Source organism: Gigantopelta aegis, chromosome 3 (genome assembly GCF_016097555.1).
Source record: "Gigantopelta aegis isolate Gae_Host chromosome 3, Gae_host_genome, whole genome shotgun sequence".
NCBI lineage: Eukaryota > Metazoa > Mollusca > Gastropoda > Neomphalida > Peltospiridae > Gigantopelta > Gigantopelta aegis.
Window position 1 is genome coordinate 38,804,023 of NC_054701.1, and position 20,980 is coordinate 38,825,002.

Here is a 20,980-nt window from a genome sequence, read left to right on the forward strand (position 1 = left end):
CTCCCCCTTTTTGTAGACCCTTGGCCTAACCTTTCCGCCACCAACATCCTTTCTCCCCCCCTCTTGATTTCTAAATCCCTTCCCCCCTTTGTCTTTTCTACCTTGTCCTTAAACAAAACAAAGTTTTACTTTAACTTTAATTCCCAATACTGTACTCCCCTAAGGTCCATCTGCATCCCCTTCACCCTATTTTACTAATAGTATATCAAAATTAGCCTTGTTTGACATCCCTTTCCTCTTTTTGATTTTTTTAATGTCCCCTTTTTAAACCCCCTTCCCTTTAACTTTCCATTCCTCCTACTGTTCTTCTCCCCTCCTTTCCTCTTTCTCCTTTTTACATTTTTCCTTTTCTTTAATTTTGTATTCTTCTTCCCTTCCCCCTTCCATCCTCTTCCTTTTTCCTTTGTTCTTTTTCTTCTTCCATTCCCTCTTCCCCCCTCTTCATTCTCTCATTCTCTGTCTCTCTCTGTCTCTCTTCTGTGTCTCTGTTGCTGTGTCTGTCTGTCTATGTCTCTCTCTCTCTCTCTCTCTCTCTCTCTCTCTCTCTCTCTCTCTCTCTCTCTCTCCTCTCTCGTCTCGTCTCTCTTCTCTCTCTCTCTCTCTCCTCTCTGTCTCTGTTTAATAGCACCACTATATATTAGGCCCGTAGAAGCTGGGTGGGCTAGGGAGGACTCAGCCCCCCCCCCCCCTCCACACTTTTTTGCCAGTTTTTATTTCAGTACTTTAAAATGTCTTATAATTCTAATACGGAAACCTGACGATAGATCAACCATAAAAATGAGACCCCCCAACACTTTGAAAATCCGTCCTACAGGCCTGTATATATATATATATATATATATATACAAACTTTTTAACTTCAATTGAACTTCAGTCTTCTGCATAATGTGTATACATGTATTTCACTAACAACAACCGTCAAGCTTGAATGCTTTCAGAGGTCAGGCACTGTAAGACCTTGGTGACCTGACATATTTTGTGACAAAGGAAGAAGGTATGTCATATGTGTAGGCCATCAACCTCTGTGACACTAAAATTATTACATGTCAGTTGATTGTTCAGCTAATTGGGAAGGCTGTAAGACCACTACACTGCATCAAATGAAATCAGACAGTTTTGCCATGCCTTTATCCATATTAGGTCATGCATGGGTGTAATCTTTGAACGTTTCTGTTGTCTCATCTGCCACAGAAGGGTGAGATTTATTTTGTGTGTGTGTGTGTGTGTGTGTGTGTGTGTGTGTGTGTATGTGTGTCCCTATCTCTCTTTCTCCTCTCTCTCTCTTTCTCCTCTCTCTCTCTCTCTCTCTCTCTCTCTCTCCTCTCTCTCTCTCTCTCTCTCTCTCTCTCTCTCTCTCTCTCTCTCTCTCTCTCTCTCTCTCTCTCTCTCTCTCTCTCTCTCTCTCTCTTTATTTTTGGTCCTTCTCTTTGAATATCACCTCGGTAGTGGAAATTTCAATCCTGGTTTTTTTTTTTTGTGGTGGGAGCAAGAGAATTTATTGTTTAAATATACTCACTAAACTTCACTTTGGTTCTTAATCAGTTGGTACCACTGTGTTACTTTCAGTGGACTTAAACATGAATCAGCCAATCTTAAAGTCAATATCCATCATAGAGCATTCTTTGAATTAGAAAGAAAAGAAATATTTATTAAGTAGTTGTAAGTCTTATAGTGTAGAGAATTAGATAAGAAACATGCTATCACCAATGAATTAATTATACTGATAATAAAATCTTTGTTACATTGTGCAATTATCAAAGGATCATTTATGAATACTTGAATCTGAAACTCCATTGTGAAGTACTAACTGATGATGATGATAACTAGTTTAACGTGCCCATATACCACTAGGGTTTCGAACACGCCCATCCCGAGTCCGACCTCCAATAAGATCGGTGGCTTGACTCCGGTGGCTTGACTCGGGATGGAGGGGGTGGGGGGGGGGGGGGGGGTTGAAAATGGGCAGAATTTTGAAAATAGCAATTAGTAAAAAAGTTAATAGAATAAATAAAAAAAATAAAAAGGTTACAAGCCAAAAATAAAAAGAATTGACTGAAACTAACTGAAACAGGGAAAAACTCTTGAGGATCCATGGATGAGTGGGTTCCGTCCCATAACCTATAGCACATAACATGAGCTCTCTACTTCTAAGCTACATTTTGATTTGTAGTTGGAATGGGAAATTATACTCTGGGGTCGTGGTCAACACTTAAGGAGATAACTACGACTAAGCTACATTTTGATGTGTAGTTGGAATAAAATATTATACTCTGGAGTCGTGGGTCAATGCTTAAGGAGATAACTATGACTAAGCTACATTTTGATGTGTAGTTGGAATGGGAAATTATACTCTGGAGTCGTGGGTCAACGCTTAAGGAGATAACTATGACTAAGCTACATTTTGACATGGATTATCATTGTCTTTAGGCCCTGAACTAGCATGTGTATTGAAACTGACATGCATTGCTGGTCCATTTTTATTACTTCGGTTCATAAACTTTACAAAATTAAAATAACAAGCTACAGATCTTTCAGGCTTTGCTTTCATACATGTTTAATACATGCCATTAAAATTAATAACTGATTATTAAAATAAGCAAAAATTATTATGCTGTATTCTGGATGACACCTTGTTTCTCGTTACCAGTCGCAATATCTCTATTATGCTAATTCATAATTGAATATTTGGTATTATTATTATTCAGACCGGCCTTGGTGGCATCGTGGTTAGGCCATCAGTCTACAGGCTGGTAGGTACTGGGTTCAGATTCCAGTCGAAGCATGGGATTTTTAATCCAGATACCGACTCCAAACCCTGAGTGAGTGCTCCGCAAGGCTCAATGGGTAGGTGTAAACCACTTGCACCGACCAGTGATCCATAACTGGTTCAACAAAGGCCATGGTTTGTGCTATCCTGCCTGTGGGAAGCGCAAATAAAAAATCCCTTGCTGCTAATTGGAAAGAGTAGCCCATGTAGTGGCGACAGCGGGTTTCCTCTCAAAATCTGTGTGGTCCTTAACCATATGTCTGACGCCATATAACCCTAAATAAAATGTGTTGAGTGTGTCGTTAAATAAAACATTTCTTTCTATTATTATTCAGGTGTCATTAGATTATGTACCAGTAACTGTTTGTTCACATCAGTAGATTTGCAAATTTTATGAGCCATTTTTTTTAAAATTTAAGCAATGGCTAATTTGGATACCGACAGCACGAACCCTGATGATGGGGTGGTGAGTCAACCCTATCAACAGGCTCACCTAAGAACGCTTTTACTAAAATACATTCTGATATGGTTGGAATGGAAAATATGCTATGGGCTGGTGAGTCAATCCTATCATCAGGCACACCTATTATTGAGCTAGTATTACTGAGCTACAATCTGATGTGTGGTTGGAATGGGAAATATACTATCGGATGGTGAGTCAGCCCTATCATCAGGCACACGTAATATAGCTCTACTGCTAAGGTACATTATGATGTGTAGTTGGAATGGGAAATACACTGGGTGGTGAGTCACACATAATGGAGCTCTACTGCTGAACAATATTCTGGTGTGTAATTGGAATGGGAAAATATACTATGGGGCAGTCGGTCAATGCTAAAATCTGGCAGACCTAAGTTGACTCTTCTGCCACGGAGCTACATTCCAATGTGTAGTTGGATTGAGGGAAAATATACCGAAAGGCAAACGCAAATGATGTTCTATTCTGTCTTTTGTGCATTGTAGTCTTGTTCTTAATGAGATATTCCTCCCTGTGGGGATAAGCACCTCTAATGTGACACTTCGGGTTTAGCCAGCCTTTTGTGCCAGACCGTGCGCCAACGTAGCAAATGAGATCCTCCAGGACATGGTGGCATCTCGCCGCGTTTAAATAACGCAAATGAGAAGTAATTAGTCCAAAGTGATTGTTTCCGCAGACTCTGTGACTAATTGTGTTGCTTCACTGCCGTTGCAATGGTTCGGCTTTTTGCCTTGAGTATATATATGCTCATGTGTTGGTTAATTTTCATCTATCTCTTACACACACCTGGTTTCATTTTCATTTCAATTGATTTTTTGTTGTTGTTGTGTAGTTAATGTTTAACAGAGGGGGTGGGACATAACACAGTGGTAAAGCACTTGCCTGATGAGCGGTCGATCTAGGATCCATCCCTGTCGATGGACCCATTGGGCTATTTCTCATTCCAGTCATTGCACCATGACCGGTATATCAAATGTCCTGGTATGTGCTATCCTGTCTGTGGGATGGTGCATATAAAAAGATCCTTTGCTATTAATGGAAAAATGTGGCAGGTTTCCTCTCTAAGATTATATGTCAAAATTACCAAATGTTTGACATCCCATTGCCGATGATGAATAAATCAATGTGGTCTAGAAGTGTCATTAAACAAAACAAACTTTAACGTTGTATGACAGACTTCGGCTTGAAAAAAGTTGAGAGTAGAGCTGGGCGGTATTGAAATTTGAGGTTTGTTATTGATACCAGTATTTTTCACGTGATTTACCTTGGTATCGGTACAGTATTTGGTATTGACACAGTACCGATATTGAGCGGTATTTTCGGTATACTCAGCTTTAAATGCATGCATGCTGACGCGCTAATTTCATCTAAATAAAATTAAATTTCATACACAAGACTCTCGTCTGATTTATTCCCAACCCATTTTGTCCAGATATATTGTTAGTGCTTTACATGGTGGGAAACATTTTTCAATACCGAAATTTCAGAATTTTAACATTTGCTCTTTACGGTAAATCGGTACGGACATGATACTGATATCAAATGGTATATACAGTATACCGCCCAGCCCTAGTTGAGTAGAGTAATTGTTTTCCTTACTTACATTATGGTGAAACATTTGAAATATAAATTTATATGCTAAAGGTAGCTAAAAATATCTCTTCGTGGACCAGTTTCAGGGAGTGATGGGGAGCAAGAATGACAGCTCCCTATAAATGGCAAGGTCTGGTTCAAGAATACTGCCCTAGTAATTTTGTTGCTTCACTGTCATTACAATCCTCCAATTGTTCCTTGAGTTTATGTATACACACATATCAGTTAATTACCATGTAAGTCTTGTACATATGTGGTATCATTTCGGTTTATTTTTGTGCATATATATTATGATCAGTTAATGTTCAATCCCATGATACTCGACATACCTTGGCTATATGGGTTTCTGTCTAGAACAGAAGTTAATGGCTATAGTGGCTGGTGAGAGACAAGTACATGTAGACTATTAAACTAGACTGAGCAATGTAAACTGATAAATTATAATAACAAACCATGCCATCTTCTTTTCCTTTCTTCCAATCCCACCACCCCCACCCCCACCCCCACCCCCACCCCCACCTCCATCACCACCAATCTTTTATATCAATTTATATTCTTGAGCTACCATGTTTAAATAATGATGTGACTGTTTAATTTGGTGATTTTTGACAAGTAGTTTGAGAGGAAACCCACTACATTTTTGTATTAGCAGCAAGGGATCTTTTATATGTATTTTCCTACAGACAGCACAGCACAGCACATACCACAGCCTTTGATATACCAGTCATGGGGAACTAGTTGGGTTGGGAAAATCCCCAATCCGACAATGGGTCCACTAAGGTCATTCAATTCTGTTTGTAGGTGTAAGATTCCTTGCTTCTAATCAAACAGACCCCTGTCCACTGTCGATCCTGGTCTGGCTACTCGTGTTCTCTTACACTTGCCAAGCGAAGGCATTCCCTTCTCCCACCCACCTCAACTCCTTGCCTGTCCTGGACGAAGGAGCTAGCACAAGTCAACACCTGCGCCCATGATGACAGGCGTGAGCTACCACAGCTTTTCCCTGAATATGCATGTGACCTGACCTGACCTGACCTAATCAAAGAGAATATAGCCCATGGAGTGACAACAGCAGGTTATGCCTCTGTAATTATCTAGGGGCGAGACGTAGTCCAGTGGTGAAGCGCTCGCTCCCTGTCAGTGGGCCCATTGGGCTATTTCTCGCTCCAGCCAGTGCACCATGACTGGTACACCAAAGGACGTGGTATGTGCTATCCTGTCTATTGTATGGTGCATATAAAAGATTGTTTGCTGCTAATCGAAAAGAATAGTCCATGAAGTGGCGACAGCAGGTTTCCTCCTTCACTATCTTTGTGGTCCAAAAAGAATAGTCCATGAAGTGGCGACAGCAGGTTTCCTCCTTCACTATCTGTGTGGTCCGAAAAGAATAGTCCATGAAGTGGCGACAGCAGGTTTTCTCCTTCACTATCTTTGTGGTCCAAAAGGTCCATGAAAAAGGTTTCCTCCTTCATAGTCCATGTCCAAGTGGCGACAGCAGGTTTCCTCCTTCACTATCTGTGTGGTCCGAAAAGAATAGTCCATGAAGTGGCGACAGCAGGTTTCCTCCTTCACTATCTGTGTGGTCCGAAAAGAATAGTCCATGAAGTGGCGACAGCAGGTTTCCTCCTTCACTATCTGTGTGGTCCGAAAAGAATAGTCCATGAAGTGGCGACAGCAGGTTTCCTCCTTCAATAACTGTGTGGTCCGAAAAGAATAGTCCATGAAGTGGCGACAGCAGGTTTCCTCCTTCACTATCTGTGTGGTCCGAAAAGAATAGTCCATGAAGTGGCGACAGTGGGTTTCCTCCTTCACTATCTGTGTGGTCCTTAACCATATGTCCAACACCATATAACCATAAATAAAATGTGTTAAGTGCATCGTTAAATAAAACATTACTTCTCCTGTAGGGGCAGGACGTAGCCCAGTGGTAAAGCGTTCACTTGATGCGCGGTCGGTTTGGGATCGATCCCCATCGGTGGGCCCATTTAGCTATTTCTCGCTCCAGCCAGTGCACCATGACTGGTGTATCAAAGGCTGTGGTATGTGTTATCCTGTCTGTGGGATGGTGCATATAAAAGATCCCTTTCTGCTAATCGAAAAGAGTAGTCCATGCAGTGGCGACAGCGGGTTTCCTTTCTCAATATCTGTGTGGTCCTTAACCATATGTCTGACACCATATAACCGTAAATAAAATGTGTTGAGTGCATTGTTAAATAAAACATTTCCATTTCCATTCTTCTTCTGTAATTATCTTTGTGGTCCATAACCATATGTCCGATGCCATATAACAGTAGTTAAAATGTATTGAGTGTGTCGTCGTTTAAAACATTTCTTTCTTTCTTTCTTTTTTTTTTTGTGGGTAAATGTTGGAGGACTGCCACTCCCCAGAATAAACTTTGTTCATTTTAAATATTAATAATCCTTATAGCTAATATTGGTGTATTTTGGATAATTTTATTAATTTTTAAGCAGGCACTAATCTAGACAGGAAAAGGCCCTCTTTTTTTTATTGGTGTTCCAAATGTTGGTTCTAATCACAATAGTGAGAAATTGAAGGTGTGTTAATACTTTGGACTGAATCCTATTTCCAAAACAGTATCATACAACAGTCACTGACATGTTTACTTGGCACCTGTCAGTCCCTTGTTATACTTTGGTGTTACTTTTAACATATATGATACCATTTACTGTTGACAGTCAAGTGTTTGGTTCTTGGCCCGATTCTTTTAGTTGAACATCATAGCAACACATCAGTTACTTAATACTGCAGCATGTCTAATGGAAATATTTAAGTGTTTTTGCTAAATTTTATTATCAAAAGTGGTAGCATTTAATAATAAAATATTATTATTTAAACCGAGTGTATAATTTGGAATGTGACAAAACATTACAAATAAAGGTCACATTTTTAATTAAATTTTCTTTTTTGCTGGAGAGGGATAAAACACTTACACATTTTCGATTCTAAATTAAGTCACTTCTTAATGATCCTTGACGCCACTAAACTGTTATATTTTTTATACGCCCATCTATAATGGGTCGTATTATGGTATGGCATTGTCCGTCAGTTGTACGTACATCTGTCTGTTAATTTTTTCTTGTCCAGGCCATATCTTGCATACAGATGCATACAGGACCATCAAACCTCAAATGTAGGGACAACGTGGGATGGCGGTGTGTTGTGTACTATTACTAGGTCACTGTGACCTACTTTTCATGGTCTACTGCACACAACAGTAATCCTTGTCCAGATCATATCTTGCAAGCAGCATACAGATGCATACAGGACCATCAAACCTCACATGTAGAAACAACTTGGGATGGTTGTGTTGTACATACAATTACTACATGTAGGTCACTGTGATACAAATAAATCAAATAATTTGTCTATATTCACATAATTAGAATTGAATTGTACCTGTAACATATTAATATCTATGGTTTTGCCCTTTGTAATATACCATTGCCCTTTGTAATATACCATTGCTCTTAGTAATATACCATTGCCCTTTGTAATATAGCATTGCTCTTTGTAATATACCATTGCTCTTTATAATATACCAGACCGGTCTCAGTGGCGTCGTGGCAGGCCATCGGTCTACAGGCTGGTAGGTACTGGGTTCAGATCCCAGTCGAGGCATGGGATTTTTAATCCAGATACCGCCTCCAAACCCTGAGTGAGTGCTCCGCAAGGCTCAATGGGTAGGTGTAAACCACTTGCACCGACCAGTGATCCATAACTGGTTCAACAAAGGCCATGGTTTGTGCTATCCTGCCTGTGGGAAGCGCAAATAAAAGATCCCTTGCTGCTAATCGGAAAGAGTAGCCCATGTAGTGGTGACAGTGGGTTTCCTCTCAAAATCTGTGTGGTCCTGAACCATATGTCTGACGCCATATAACCGTAAATAAAATGTGTTGAGTGCGTCGTTAAATAAAACACTTCTTTCTTTCCAGTGAGAAGGTTTGATTTTATTATCAGGGGTGGGTCATAGCTCAGTGGTAAAGCATTTATTTGATGTGTGGTCGGTCCAGGATTGATCCCTGTCAGTGGGCCCATTGGGCTAATTCTCGTTCCATCCAGTGCTCTACAACTGGTAAATCAAAGGCTGTGGTATGTACTATCCTGTCTGTGGGATAAAAGATCCCTTGCTGCTAATCGAAAAGAGTAGTGGCATCAGATTTCTTCTCATTATATGTATGGTACTTATTTATACAAAATAAAAAATTGAATTGAACAGAGTAAAGGGGAAGGACATGGACCAGTGGTAAAGCATTTGCTTGATGTGCGGTCAGTCTTAGATCGATTCCCTTTGGTGGTCCCATTGGGCTATTTCTCACTTCAGCCAGTGGTATGTGTTATCCTGTCTGTGGAATGGTGCATGTAAAAGATCCCTTGCTGCTAATAAAAAAAAGTAGCTAATAAAGTGGTGACAGCGGGTTTCCTCTCTCAATAATTGTGTGGTCCTTAACAATAAGTCCGACGCCATACACTGTAAATAAATAAAACCATAAATAAAATGTGTTGAGTGTGACATTAAATACAACATTTCCTTCCTTTTCTGAACAGAGTAAACAAATAAATACTTACAAAAACACAAATATGTTTTTTTTACCTTAACCGTACTGTTTATTAGACCAAATCTATTACTCTACCACTAATACATGTATGTTGAATGAAATATAAAAGGCCAAAATCACAAAACCTTTTTTTGTCTAGCATGAATGTAACTATGTATATTTACAAAGCTTAAATATCTGTGTTTAAGAAAAACAGGCTTTGTAAACTGGGACCATTGTGTTTAAACCATGCAAAGTATAGTGTCATAGGGATACACAGTAGCTTTTGTTAGTTCTATAGTTGGCTTTACTTTTCAATTTAAAGAAAATAGGTCATTGATTTTTTGCTCAATGTATTCATTCTGTTACACATTGATTTGATAGCTGGAAGCATTTCATTAATCATATATTTACAAAAGACCAAATATGTAATTCACAAAATTAACATTTAAAAAGTTATATTTCTGTTGGCATCAAATATTGAGAGTAGTTTTTGTAATGAACTATTCAGTTGTACACACTTTTGTATGCACAGACACGCATGCACACACTTCTACACACACGCATACACACACACACTTCAGCACACACACACACTTCCAGACACACACACACACACACTTCCACACACACACACGCGCACACACAGACACACACATGCACACACACACACATTTCCACTTCCACACACATACACACACACACAGACGTAGACCAGTGGTAGAAATCCCTGTCTCGTTCCAGCCAGTGCACCATGACTGTATATCAAAGGCCTTGGTATGTACTATCCTGCCTTTGGGGTGGTGCATATAAAAGATCCCTTGCTACTATTGGAAAAATGTAGCAGGTTTCATCTCTAAAATTATATCAGAATTACCAATCCTGGACCATTCCACAGACAGGATAGCACATACCACAGCCTTTGATATACCAATCGTGGTGCACTGGCTGGAATGAGAAATAGCCCAATGGGCCCACCAACAGGGATCGATCTCAGACCAACCGTGCATGAAGGGAATGCTGTACCACTGGGCCAATGGATTACATTATCAATATTGGTAAATCCAACACATTTCTGTACGGTCATTCTAATGTTTGTTGTGGTTCCAAATTATTTTTATTCTAACCCATAAAGTACAAACCTGTGAAACTATAGGGTCAGTGATGTTAATGCTGGAAATACAGTGAAAGCCCTCTAAACCGGACACCCGGGTAAAAATAAATCCTGTTTTTAAGGGTATTTGGTTTAGAGAGGTTATATGCTGTACTGATATTTAAAAAGAAACTGTCAAAATTTTCCTCTTTTGATATAACTCTGGTTTACAGAGGGTTTAGAGAAGAAGGAAGGAAGGAAATGTTTTATTTAGCGATGCACTCAACACATTTTATTTATATGGCGTCAGACATATGGTTAAGGATCACACAGATATTGAGGGAGGAAACCCACTATTGCCACTTCATGGGCTACTCTTTTCGATTAGCAGCAAGGGATCTTTTATATGCACTATCCCACAGACAGGGTAGTATATACCACAGCCTTTGATAAACCAGTCGTGGTGCACTTGTGGAATGAAAAATAACCCAATGGGCCCATCGACAGGGATTGATCCTGGGAACGACTGTGCATCGAGCGAGCTCTGTGCCACTGGGCTACGTCTGTACATAAAAACCAGTGGAAGCTTCTAATTGTTTTGTAAATGTCTGATCGGTCCACACCTGTATATAACAGTGACGTACATTTGTGGTTGTATTAATTATTGTTGAGACCATGAATCACATGTTAATTACTGAAGTTGCGGAGGATATGTCTGATACAGGTATTGGTTTCAGAGGTTTAACTTTTCATTTTACTTAATGAATTAAAGAATTTAGTTTATAGATCTTAGTGTGATTGTTACTGAAACATTTGTTGAAAGTGTAAAAAGGTAGAGTTTAAACCCTTCAAAGTGTTCATTGGTGGCTTTTGACATTGAGGAGCAATTTGAACCACTTAAAAGTATAAGTACCCCTGTATAATATTAGTGGTAGGCTAGCTTACTATTGCTATTAGAACTAGTAGGGGAAATAAAGCTTTGCTCTTGTTAAGTACATGTATTTTATGTGTTACAGGTGCCAGTGGATTCTGTTCTTCGCCGGAGCCCCTGCATGTATACATTCCACGTCCAAAACGGCCTCCGAAAATAGGGGAAATAAGGTAAGATTTGGTGTATACCTTACGTCATATGTTTGTGTGTTGTTGGTGTGTGTGTGTGTGTGTGTGATTGTGTGTGTGTGATATGTGTGTGTGTGTATGTGCGTGTGTGTGTACCTGTGTGTTTGTATATGTGTTGTTGGTGTGTGTGTACCTATGTGTGTACATCTGTGTGTGTGATGTGTGTGTACCTGTGTGTACCTGTGTGTGTGTGTGTACCTGTTTGTTTGTTTGTGTGTGTATGTCTGTACCTCTCTCTCTGTGTGTGTGTGTGTGTGTGTGTGTGTGTGTGTGTGTGTGTGTTGTACCTGGGTGTGTGTTGTACCTGGGTGTGTGTGCATGCATACCTGTGTATGTACCTATTTGTATGTGTGTCCATAGGGTACAGTTTGCTGCCAGATTGAAGAGGCAGGGCCATAATTGGGTTACTTCCTCCCCTAAATCTGCTCCTGTAACACTGCCTTGTATGTATAGTCAAACTCTGTTATACAGTCTTACAAAGGGAGTATTAAAACAAATCAACACGCAGTGATACCTGAGTAACAAGAAAAAAGAAAGACATGTTTTATTTAATGATGCACTCGACACATTTATTTACTGTTATATGGCATCAAACATATACTTAAGGACCACACAGATATTGAGAGAGCAAACCAGCTGTCCAGTCCTTGGTTTTTGAAAATTATAGGCGAGTGGAAAATCGCACACCTCAATATACTAAGGTGAGTGAAAAAATAAATAAATCAGGCAGTGTAGCTCCGATTGAATTTTGACTGGTACGTCTACAAAACTGTCTATTAAACCAGTATTTAACGACTGCATGGAAGCCACTGCCATGTTTTTAATTTTTATTGTTTTAATAAAAAGACCTTCCTATCGGCTAAATGAGCTATGAAAACTTGATTTTTGTAAACGGTGGAAATAAAGATACCCATCTATTTTACGTGCGCTGTTTGTTGTGTAACGTGTGCTGTTTGTTGTGTAACGTGTGCTGTTTGTTGTGTAACGTGTGCTGTTTTTCACACTCGTCAGATTGAAATTACATGCGCTGTACGAGCGCAATCACACCTGCGCATCTTAAAAATTCTATGCTTTGAGAGCGTATAAACCAATGGCAAAGTCTGGCTGTCGCCACTTCATGGGCTACTCTTTCCGATTAACAGCAAGGGATCTTTTATATGCACCATCCCACAGACAGGGTAGTACATACCATGGCCTTTGATATACCAGTCGTGGTGCACTGGCTGGAATGAGAAATAACCCAATGGGGCCCACCGACGGGGATCGATCCCACACCGACTGTGCATTGAGCAAATGCTGTACCACTGGGCTATGTCTCACCCCCCTGAGTAACAAAGACAAAGTATCTTGGTTAAAATTAAATGAATGTTTTAACCAAAATGGAAACTAGAAATCAAGTAGAAATATGTAACATGCTCAAAAAAAAATGGAAAATATTGAATAAGCTTCACATTATACATGTACCTCTCGTTAAAAACATACCTCCACTTACGTAATGGAGAATGTACAAGGAGGTGCAGATTCGTGAAAAATAATTCATGAGCACCTTAGGTGCGAGTTAATTATTTTTTATGAATCTACACTTCCCGAGTGCATTCTCCAACTTAATCCATTATTCATTTTAAAAAATTACGTGATTGCTAACTTAACTTCTATTTGATCTTTTTTAATGAAAATATTGGTTAAAATGGCAAAGAATGTTTACAAAACTGATAACCCAAAATGGTAGGATACTTTTGAACCTAACCTAAATGATTCAACAAAACTTCAGCAGTGGATAGCTGGAATTAAACATGATGCACGTGCTAAACATGTAACCTCTGACTGGAATACATTACTGTCTCTAGTATCAGGATTATAAGGCTTAAATTACATGTTCATTTCATGATGCAGATGCATGGCCTTGTGGGCTAAAGCATTGTACTAGTTTACAATGTACAAGTTCTGTCTGTAGTGAGTTCGAATCCCTGACCTAAACTCATAAAAAGTTCAAATTGCATTGTTTCACAAGTGTTGATTCTTGAAAAATAATTTACACCTTGAACAATAGTGTGATGTCACAGGTATGGATTAATATTGGTTAACATCGCCAATTACACATGCAATACTTGCACAAAAACAATTTGCTTTTATATTATGATTTACATTGTTTCTGTTTTGATTATGTACATAAACCATGAATTATATTTACTTTTGCACAGCATTTATAGATTATTTCTGCATGTGTACATCATAAAGCCATTACATCAACTATATGCACATACATGTAGACTATATAAACACTGTGCATAAGCAAACATTGACACATTTTACATGACTTTTTGTTGTTTCTAGTTATTTTTAACAGATATTACTTTTGTAGCCATTTGTTATAAGTACAGGGTCGTAGCTAGTGGTATGGGTTGGGGAAGAGAGAGGACAAGACAAATCTGGTAAAAATAATAGAAACTTAAAGAAAAAATTTAAGTACCGGCATATAAACTCCCTGAAATGGATACAAAATGATAATTCAGAGCCTTTAGATTTAAAAATGTTTGGGAGGGGGGGGGGGGGGGTGCGTGCCCCCAGAACCCCTAATTCCATGTTCATTCGTTCCAACAATTCATTAGTAGCCCATGAATAAAACACAACACAACATGTATAACATGACACATCCCAGTACCAGCTTACACCCACAGTGTCTGTGTATTGTCCCTGTTTTGTGTCCAGTTATCACTGTTTGTCTTTCAAATTACTGTTAATAAGTACAGCTTACAAGCAAGGACAGGGCCCCAAATTCAACCACAGATCAATAAAACCCAACTAATTTAGTTAGCATATAGGTCTGAAGACTGGTAGGTACTGTGTTCACGTCCCAGTGCCATCTAACACCCACAGTGTCTGTGTATTGTCCCTGTTTTGTGTCCAGTTATCACTGTTTGTCTTTCAAATTACTGTTAATAAGTACAGCTTACAAGCAAGGACAGGGCCCCAAATTCAATCACAGATCAATAAAACCCAACTAATTTAGTTAGCATATAGGTCTGAAGACTGGTAGGTACTGTGTTCACGTCCCAGTGCCAGCTAACACCCACAGTGTCTGTGTATTGTCCCTGTTTTGTGTCCAGTTATCACTGTTTGTCTTTCAAATTACTGTTAATAAGTACAGCTTACAAGCAAGGACAGGGCCCCAAATTCAACCACAGATCAATAAAACCCAACTAATTTAGTTAGCATATAGGTTTGAAGACTGGTATGTACTGTGTTCACGTCCCAGTGCCAGCTAACACCCACAGTGTCTGTGTATTGTCCCTGTTTTGTGTCCAGTTATCACTGTTTGTCTTTCAAATTACTGTTAATAAGTACAGCTTACAAGCAAGGACAGGGCCCCAAATTCAACCACAGATCAATAAAACCCAACTAATTTAGTTAGCATATAGGTCTGAAGACTGGTAGGTACTGTGTTCACGTCCCAGTGCCATCTAACACCCACAGTGTCTGTGTATTGTCCCTGTTTTGTGTCCGGTTATCACTGTTTTGTCTTTCAAATAAAAGAAGTAAAAAGTTTGTTTTGTTTAACGACAACACTGGAGCATATTGATTAATTTATCACTGGCTATTGGATGTCAAACATTTGATAATTCTGACTCATAGTCATTAGATGAAAACCGATACATTTTTCCTAATACAGCAAAGGATCTTTTATATGCACTATTCGACAGACAGGAAAGCGCATAATACAGCCTTTGTTACACCAGCTGTGGGGAATGAGAAATAGCCCAGTGGGCCCACCAACAGGAATCGATCCCAGATCGACCGTGCATCAGACGAGCACTGTACCACTGAGCTACACCCCACTGCAATACATTTAAAACGACAACTAATTGATGTAGATTAAAATGTGCTGTAGGTGTAAAATAAATACTACTGGCTTGAGACCTTTCTAAGTAGTCTTAGCACTATCATATTGTGTGCCCGTCATAAGCTTTATCATCATTACGACATACACCATAGTTACATCATAGCCTAGGATAGTTTTATGATATCATAATGCTAAGATAGTTTAGAAAATATGGGCCCAGGCCTTTCATCGCAGAATTAAAAATTTTTATAGATATAATTTTTCTTAAACAATGTTTTCTTAATTTTCTTTGTTCATTTTTTTTATTTTATCCTAAGCATATGACATTGTATTTGTGAGTCCATGCACTTTTCTTTTCATCCATTAGACTAAATGTATTTGACATTGGAAATTAATTTGTAGAAAGATTAAATCACAAATTAGTTGAAGAGACAAATATCCTAGTCAGACTAAGCCCACAATGAAAGAAAATGTTTGTTATTGACATTGTTATTAAACACAAGTCAGTATATTGAGTCGATCGGTATGGTTCACGGTTTCAATAACAAACTCAACTTGTATTATATATTTTCAGAATATTTTTAAAAGTCTTCCTCAAAGTACTGTTGTAAATAACATATATTATTATAAAACAGCTAGGGTAGTGATACTGCAAGTTATTTCCCTGTATTATGTTTTACAATAAACAGTTAAATAATGATCATACTATTTCATGCTATTTTTATGGCATCAATTTTATTGTGACATCAATAATCTACACAGACTTGTGGCAGCTGTGGTTTGTGCAGTTGACATTTGTGTAGTTCTGATGTTGCAACTTGCATTCAACAAAGAAAGGGGACAGGATTTAGTTCAGTTGTTTGAGTGCTTGCTTGAGGTGCTTGCATTGCAGGATCGAACCACTTCGGTGGATCCATTAAGCTGATTGGGTTTTTTCTCGTTCCAACCAATGCACCACAACTGGTCAAAGGCCGTGGTATGTGCTTTCCTGTCTGTGGGCAAGTGCATATAAAAGATCCCATGCTGCATTAGAAAAAAAATGTAGCGGGTTTTCTCTGATGTTTGACATCCAATAGCCGATGATTAATTAAACAATGTGCTCCAGTGATGTCGTTAAACAAAACAAACATTTCCAATTTTTTTTTTAATTTGAATAAATCCCATTAATTAAGCCATTAAAATTCACTCCAGGTAGAATCCTGTATATACCCCGGTACTCAGTGTTCCGAGCTACATGAAGAACTTTAACCCTTGAAGCCACCAGCCACAATGCCATCAACACTAATTTATACATGTACTGGTTCATTATGTCATGGTGGCCTTACAGAATCCCATTAATTAAGCCATTAAAATTCACTCAAGGTATACATGTATATGCCGGTACTCAATATTCTGAAATACGTGAAGCACTTTCAGCCTTGAAGCCAACAAGGGGGTGGGGTGGGATATAGCCCAGTGGTAAAGCCTGATGCGCCTTCAGTCTAGAATCAGTCCCCATCGGTGGGCTCATTGGGGTTTTTTCTCATTCCAGCCAGTGCACCACAACTGGTATATCAAAGGCTTTTGTATGTGCTATCCTGTCTGTGTGATGGTGCATATAAACGATCCCTTGCTATTAATGGAAAAATGTAGCAGGTTTCTTCTCCAAGACAGTATGTCAGAATTACCAAATATTGAACATCCAATAGCTGATAATTATTAAATCATTGTGCTCTAGTGGTGTTGTTAAACAAAACAAACTTTAACTTATGGTTTGTTGTTAGAGGTGAGTAAGAGTGCTAAGAGATGACACCATTGGTGTGGTGGCGCGTTACAGCATCCCGTTAATTAATCCATTAAAATTCACTCCAGGTAGAACCCTGTACATACCCCAGTACTTAGTGTTCTGAGGACCGGCCTCGGTGGCGTCGTGGCAGGCCATCGGTCTACAGGCTGGTAGGTACTGGGTTCGGATCCCAGTCGAGGCATGGGATTTTTAATCGAGATACCGACTCCAAACCCTGAGTGAGTGCTCCGCAAGGCTCAATGGGTAGGTGTAAACCACTTGCACCGCCAGTGATCCATAACTGGTTCAACAAAGGCCATGGTTTGTGCTATCCTGCCTGTGGGAAGCGCAAATAAAAGATCCCTTGCTGCCTGTCGTAAAAAGAGTAGCCTATGTGGCGACAGTGGGTTTCCTCTAAAAACAGTGTCAGAATGACCATATGTTTGACGTCCAATAGCCGATGATAAGATAAAAAATCAATGTGCTCTAGCGGCGTCGTTAAATAAAACAAACTTTTTAGTGTTCTGAGATACATGTACATTATGTTAAAGTCCTAACAGTTTTAACATGCCCATGTCCATCAAGGTTCAAGCATGTTCACCATAGGCTCAGATTCTGACATAGCCAGAGGCTGATCTCAAGGCATACCGGTTGATGACAGTCACTCTTGGCACCATTGTTTTGGCTTCATACAGAATAAATTTAACAGATCCAGTGGTAATTGTTTTATGTGATATATTTGACAAAAGGTACTTTTTATTTCTTTCATGTTAAACTTAATATTTCGTCTAAAATTATCAAAAATAAAAACATACCGACATGTAAACTTTGTTGTCTGCTCTTGTAACTATTTTAACATGGGTCAAGGTAAGTAGACCAGTTTTTATTTTAATCTGGTGAAGCATTGTAATAATATAGCTAATATTGAATTTGAATAACATCAGTATTGAATCGCTTTCCAATAAAATAAACTTGATGCATGACATTTCCGTTTTAAGAACACTGGAAAAATTCCATTGCAAAATTGCTGTAGTAAATTTTTTATTTGAACATTACTAATGCACCTGATTGTGTTCGAAGAAAATCTTATGATAAAAAAAATTTGTAGTATTTACGAAATATGGATTTCAAGTGAAATTACAGTAAGATATGTTAAATTTATTGTGTACGAAGCCAAAACAAGGGTGCAAAGAATAACTGTCATTGACATTAGTACATGTATAATATTATGCATCATGTTTCTTTGTTTTATTATGTCACCAACAGTTTTGTGTAAACAGTAATTGTTAATTAGCTTGCTACCATTCATTTCATTTCAACTTATTTTCGTGCTTATATCCAATTAAGGGTCAAGCATGCTGTCCTGGGCACACACCTCAGCTATCTGGTCTGTCTGTCCAGGACAGTGGGTTACTTGTTAATTGGTTAGTGGTTAGTGAGAGAGAAGAGGGTGTAATGGCCTTTCACCTATCCATTGAGCACTTAAGAACTCGCTCTGCTTTGGAGCTGGTACTGGTCTGCGAAACCCTGTACCTACCAGCCTGTAGTCTGATGGCTTAAACACTGCGCCACTGAGGCCAGTAGCTTGCTACCAGCTGATGTTTGCACATGTTATATGATTGTTGTTGATGTTGTTATTGTTGTAGTTACTGTTTGGTCACTTGTTGATTGTTGTGTTGTTTTTGTTTTTGTTAGTTGTGCTGGTGGAACAATGTCAAAGCATGCTGCTTCTCACAGGTGAGGTTATTTCACACAGGTAGTCACCTTACTAACACACTTTTATTTCACCTGCATGAATTTGTATAGATATTCACATTTACTTAACTTTGTTGGCCAATATGTTTTCTGTGCTATGGTGTTGTTAAACATTCATTTGTTTGTTCATTCATTTTTTCTTTTGTTCTTGTATTTATTCATTAATCCATCCAACCATTCATTCATGAATGAATTAATTAATTCAGTCATTCATTTATTCTTTCATTCTTTCATTCATTGATCTGTCTGTCCATCCATCTGTCTGTCCATCCATCTGTCCATCCATCCATTCATTACTTAGGTGTCATAAAACAAACATTTCTATCCTTTTCTTTACATTTGCTATTAAATATTGTACCCAGTCTTTTGTGAGATTTTGTATTTACTGTCAAGCATTAAACATTTACTACCAATGTACATGTAAGCTGTACTCTGTTGTGCTCTTTGCATGCTTAAGATTAAATACCGAATCTGTTATGTATTAAGTTTTACTGATACATTATAGATTCAATACTCAATCTGTTGTGAGATTTAGTATTCTGTATAAAATATTAATTTATTATGAATTAAGTATAGTCAGTTGTGGTATACATGTATTAAATTAAGTACCCCAGTCTTATGTGAGGTTTAAACATACCTTGGATTACATACTCAGTCTGTGAGGGTTAGTTTATGGATAAAGTAAAAAAATAGTTTTGTTAATTTATGGTGTTTAAACTCTAAATACAAAGGGCCGAATTTATAAGGCCTGTTTATAACTTACACACGGTGTAACTACATGCATTTACAATGCTTAAACACCTGTTTATATCTTACACACGGTGTAACTACGTGCATTTACAATGCTTAAACACCTGTTTATATCTTACACACGGTGTAACTACGTGCATTTACAATGCTTAAACACCTGTTTATATCTTACACACGGTGTAACTATGTGCATTTACAATGCTTAAACACCTGTTTATATCTTACACATGGTGTAACTACGTGCATTTACAATGCTTAAACACCTGTTTATATCTCTTACACACAGTGTAACTACGTGCATTTACAATGGGTAAACACCTGTTTATATCTTACACACGGTGTAACTACGTGCATTTACAATGCTTAAACACCTGTTTATATCTCTTACACACAGTGTAACTACGTGCATTTACAATGGGTAAACACCTGTTTATATCTTACACACGGTGTAACTACGTGCATTTACAATGCTTAAACACCTGTTTATATCTTACACACGGTGTAACTACATGCATTTACAATGCTTAAACACCTGCGTTTAAGAAAAACAGGCTTTGTAAATTTGACCAGTCATCTTTTGTGAATTTTTTGTTGTTAATCCTATTTTTATAGTTCAAGATTGTTTTGTTTAACAACATCACTAAATTAATCATCGGTTATTGGATATCAAACATTTGATAATTCTGAAACCAACACTATTCAATTATCAGGTCAGGTCAGGTCAGGTCAGGTCAGGTCAGGTCAGGTCATAGGGCTTAACATGCACATTCAGAGTAAGCTGTTATAGCACACGCCTGTCATGGGCGCAGGTGCTGACTTACACCGGCTCCTTCGTCCAGGACAGGAAAGGGGTTGGGGTGGGGGACAGAAGGGGTCGCCTGCACTAGTCCAGTGCAAGAGAGCTGTGGCAGCCTGACCAGGGTCGGTAGCAGGCGGAGGCACTATAGAATTGAGGTGCTATTGAATTTTGAGTGTTCCGTATGATTAAGTTAAAAAATTTAAAATTTGCGCAGTTTTCATGAAATAATTTTAGTGGCTACTTTGTAAATGTTTATCGAAAGTAAAAATAAGATCTATTTGAGTAATTTTGACTTACTTAGCTCTTTTTGGAACCTTGCCTATTGGAGCCGTTGTGATTGGTCTCCCATGATTGCCCCCTAGTTTTAGCCGTTTGGTGGGCTGGATCGATTGGGTTTGGCCGGTTGGAGGGGCAAGTCATGTTGAGAGCCCTTTTCCATTATCAGTGGGGGGGGGGGGGGGGG

The 20,980-nt window shown here is 38.7% G+C and overlaps 1 protein-coding gene across 1 annotated transcript in view; it reads left to right on the forward strand.

The window, feature by feature from the left end:
• The window catches only part of LOC121368016 (calcium/calmodulin-dependent protein kinase kinase 1-like), a 197,136-nt gene that overhangs the window by 68,572 nt on the left and 107,584 nt on the right, over window positions 1-20,980 (forward strand). Inside the window, exons 3-4 of the mRNA XM_041492525.1 lie at window positions 11,505-11,589; window positions 18,909-18,950. Of these exons, the coding sequence (XP_041348459.1) occupies window positions 11,505-11,589; window positions 18,909-18,950 (127 nt within the window). The remainder of the gene's footprint in view (window positions 1-11,504; window positions 11,590-18,908; window positions 18,951-20,980) is intronic.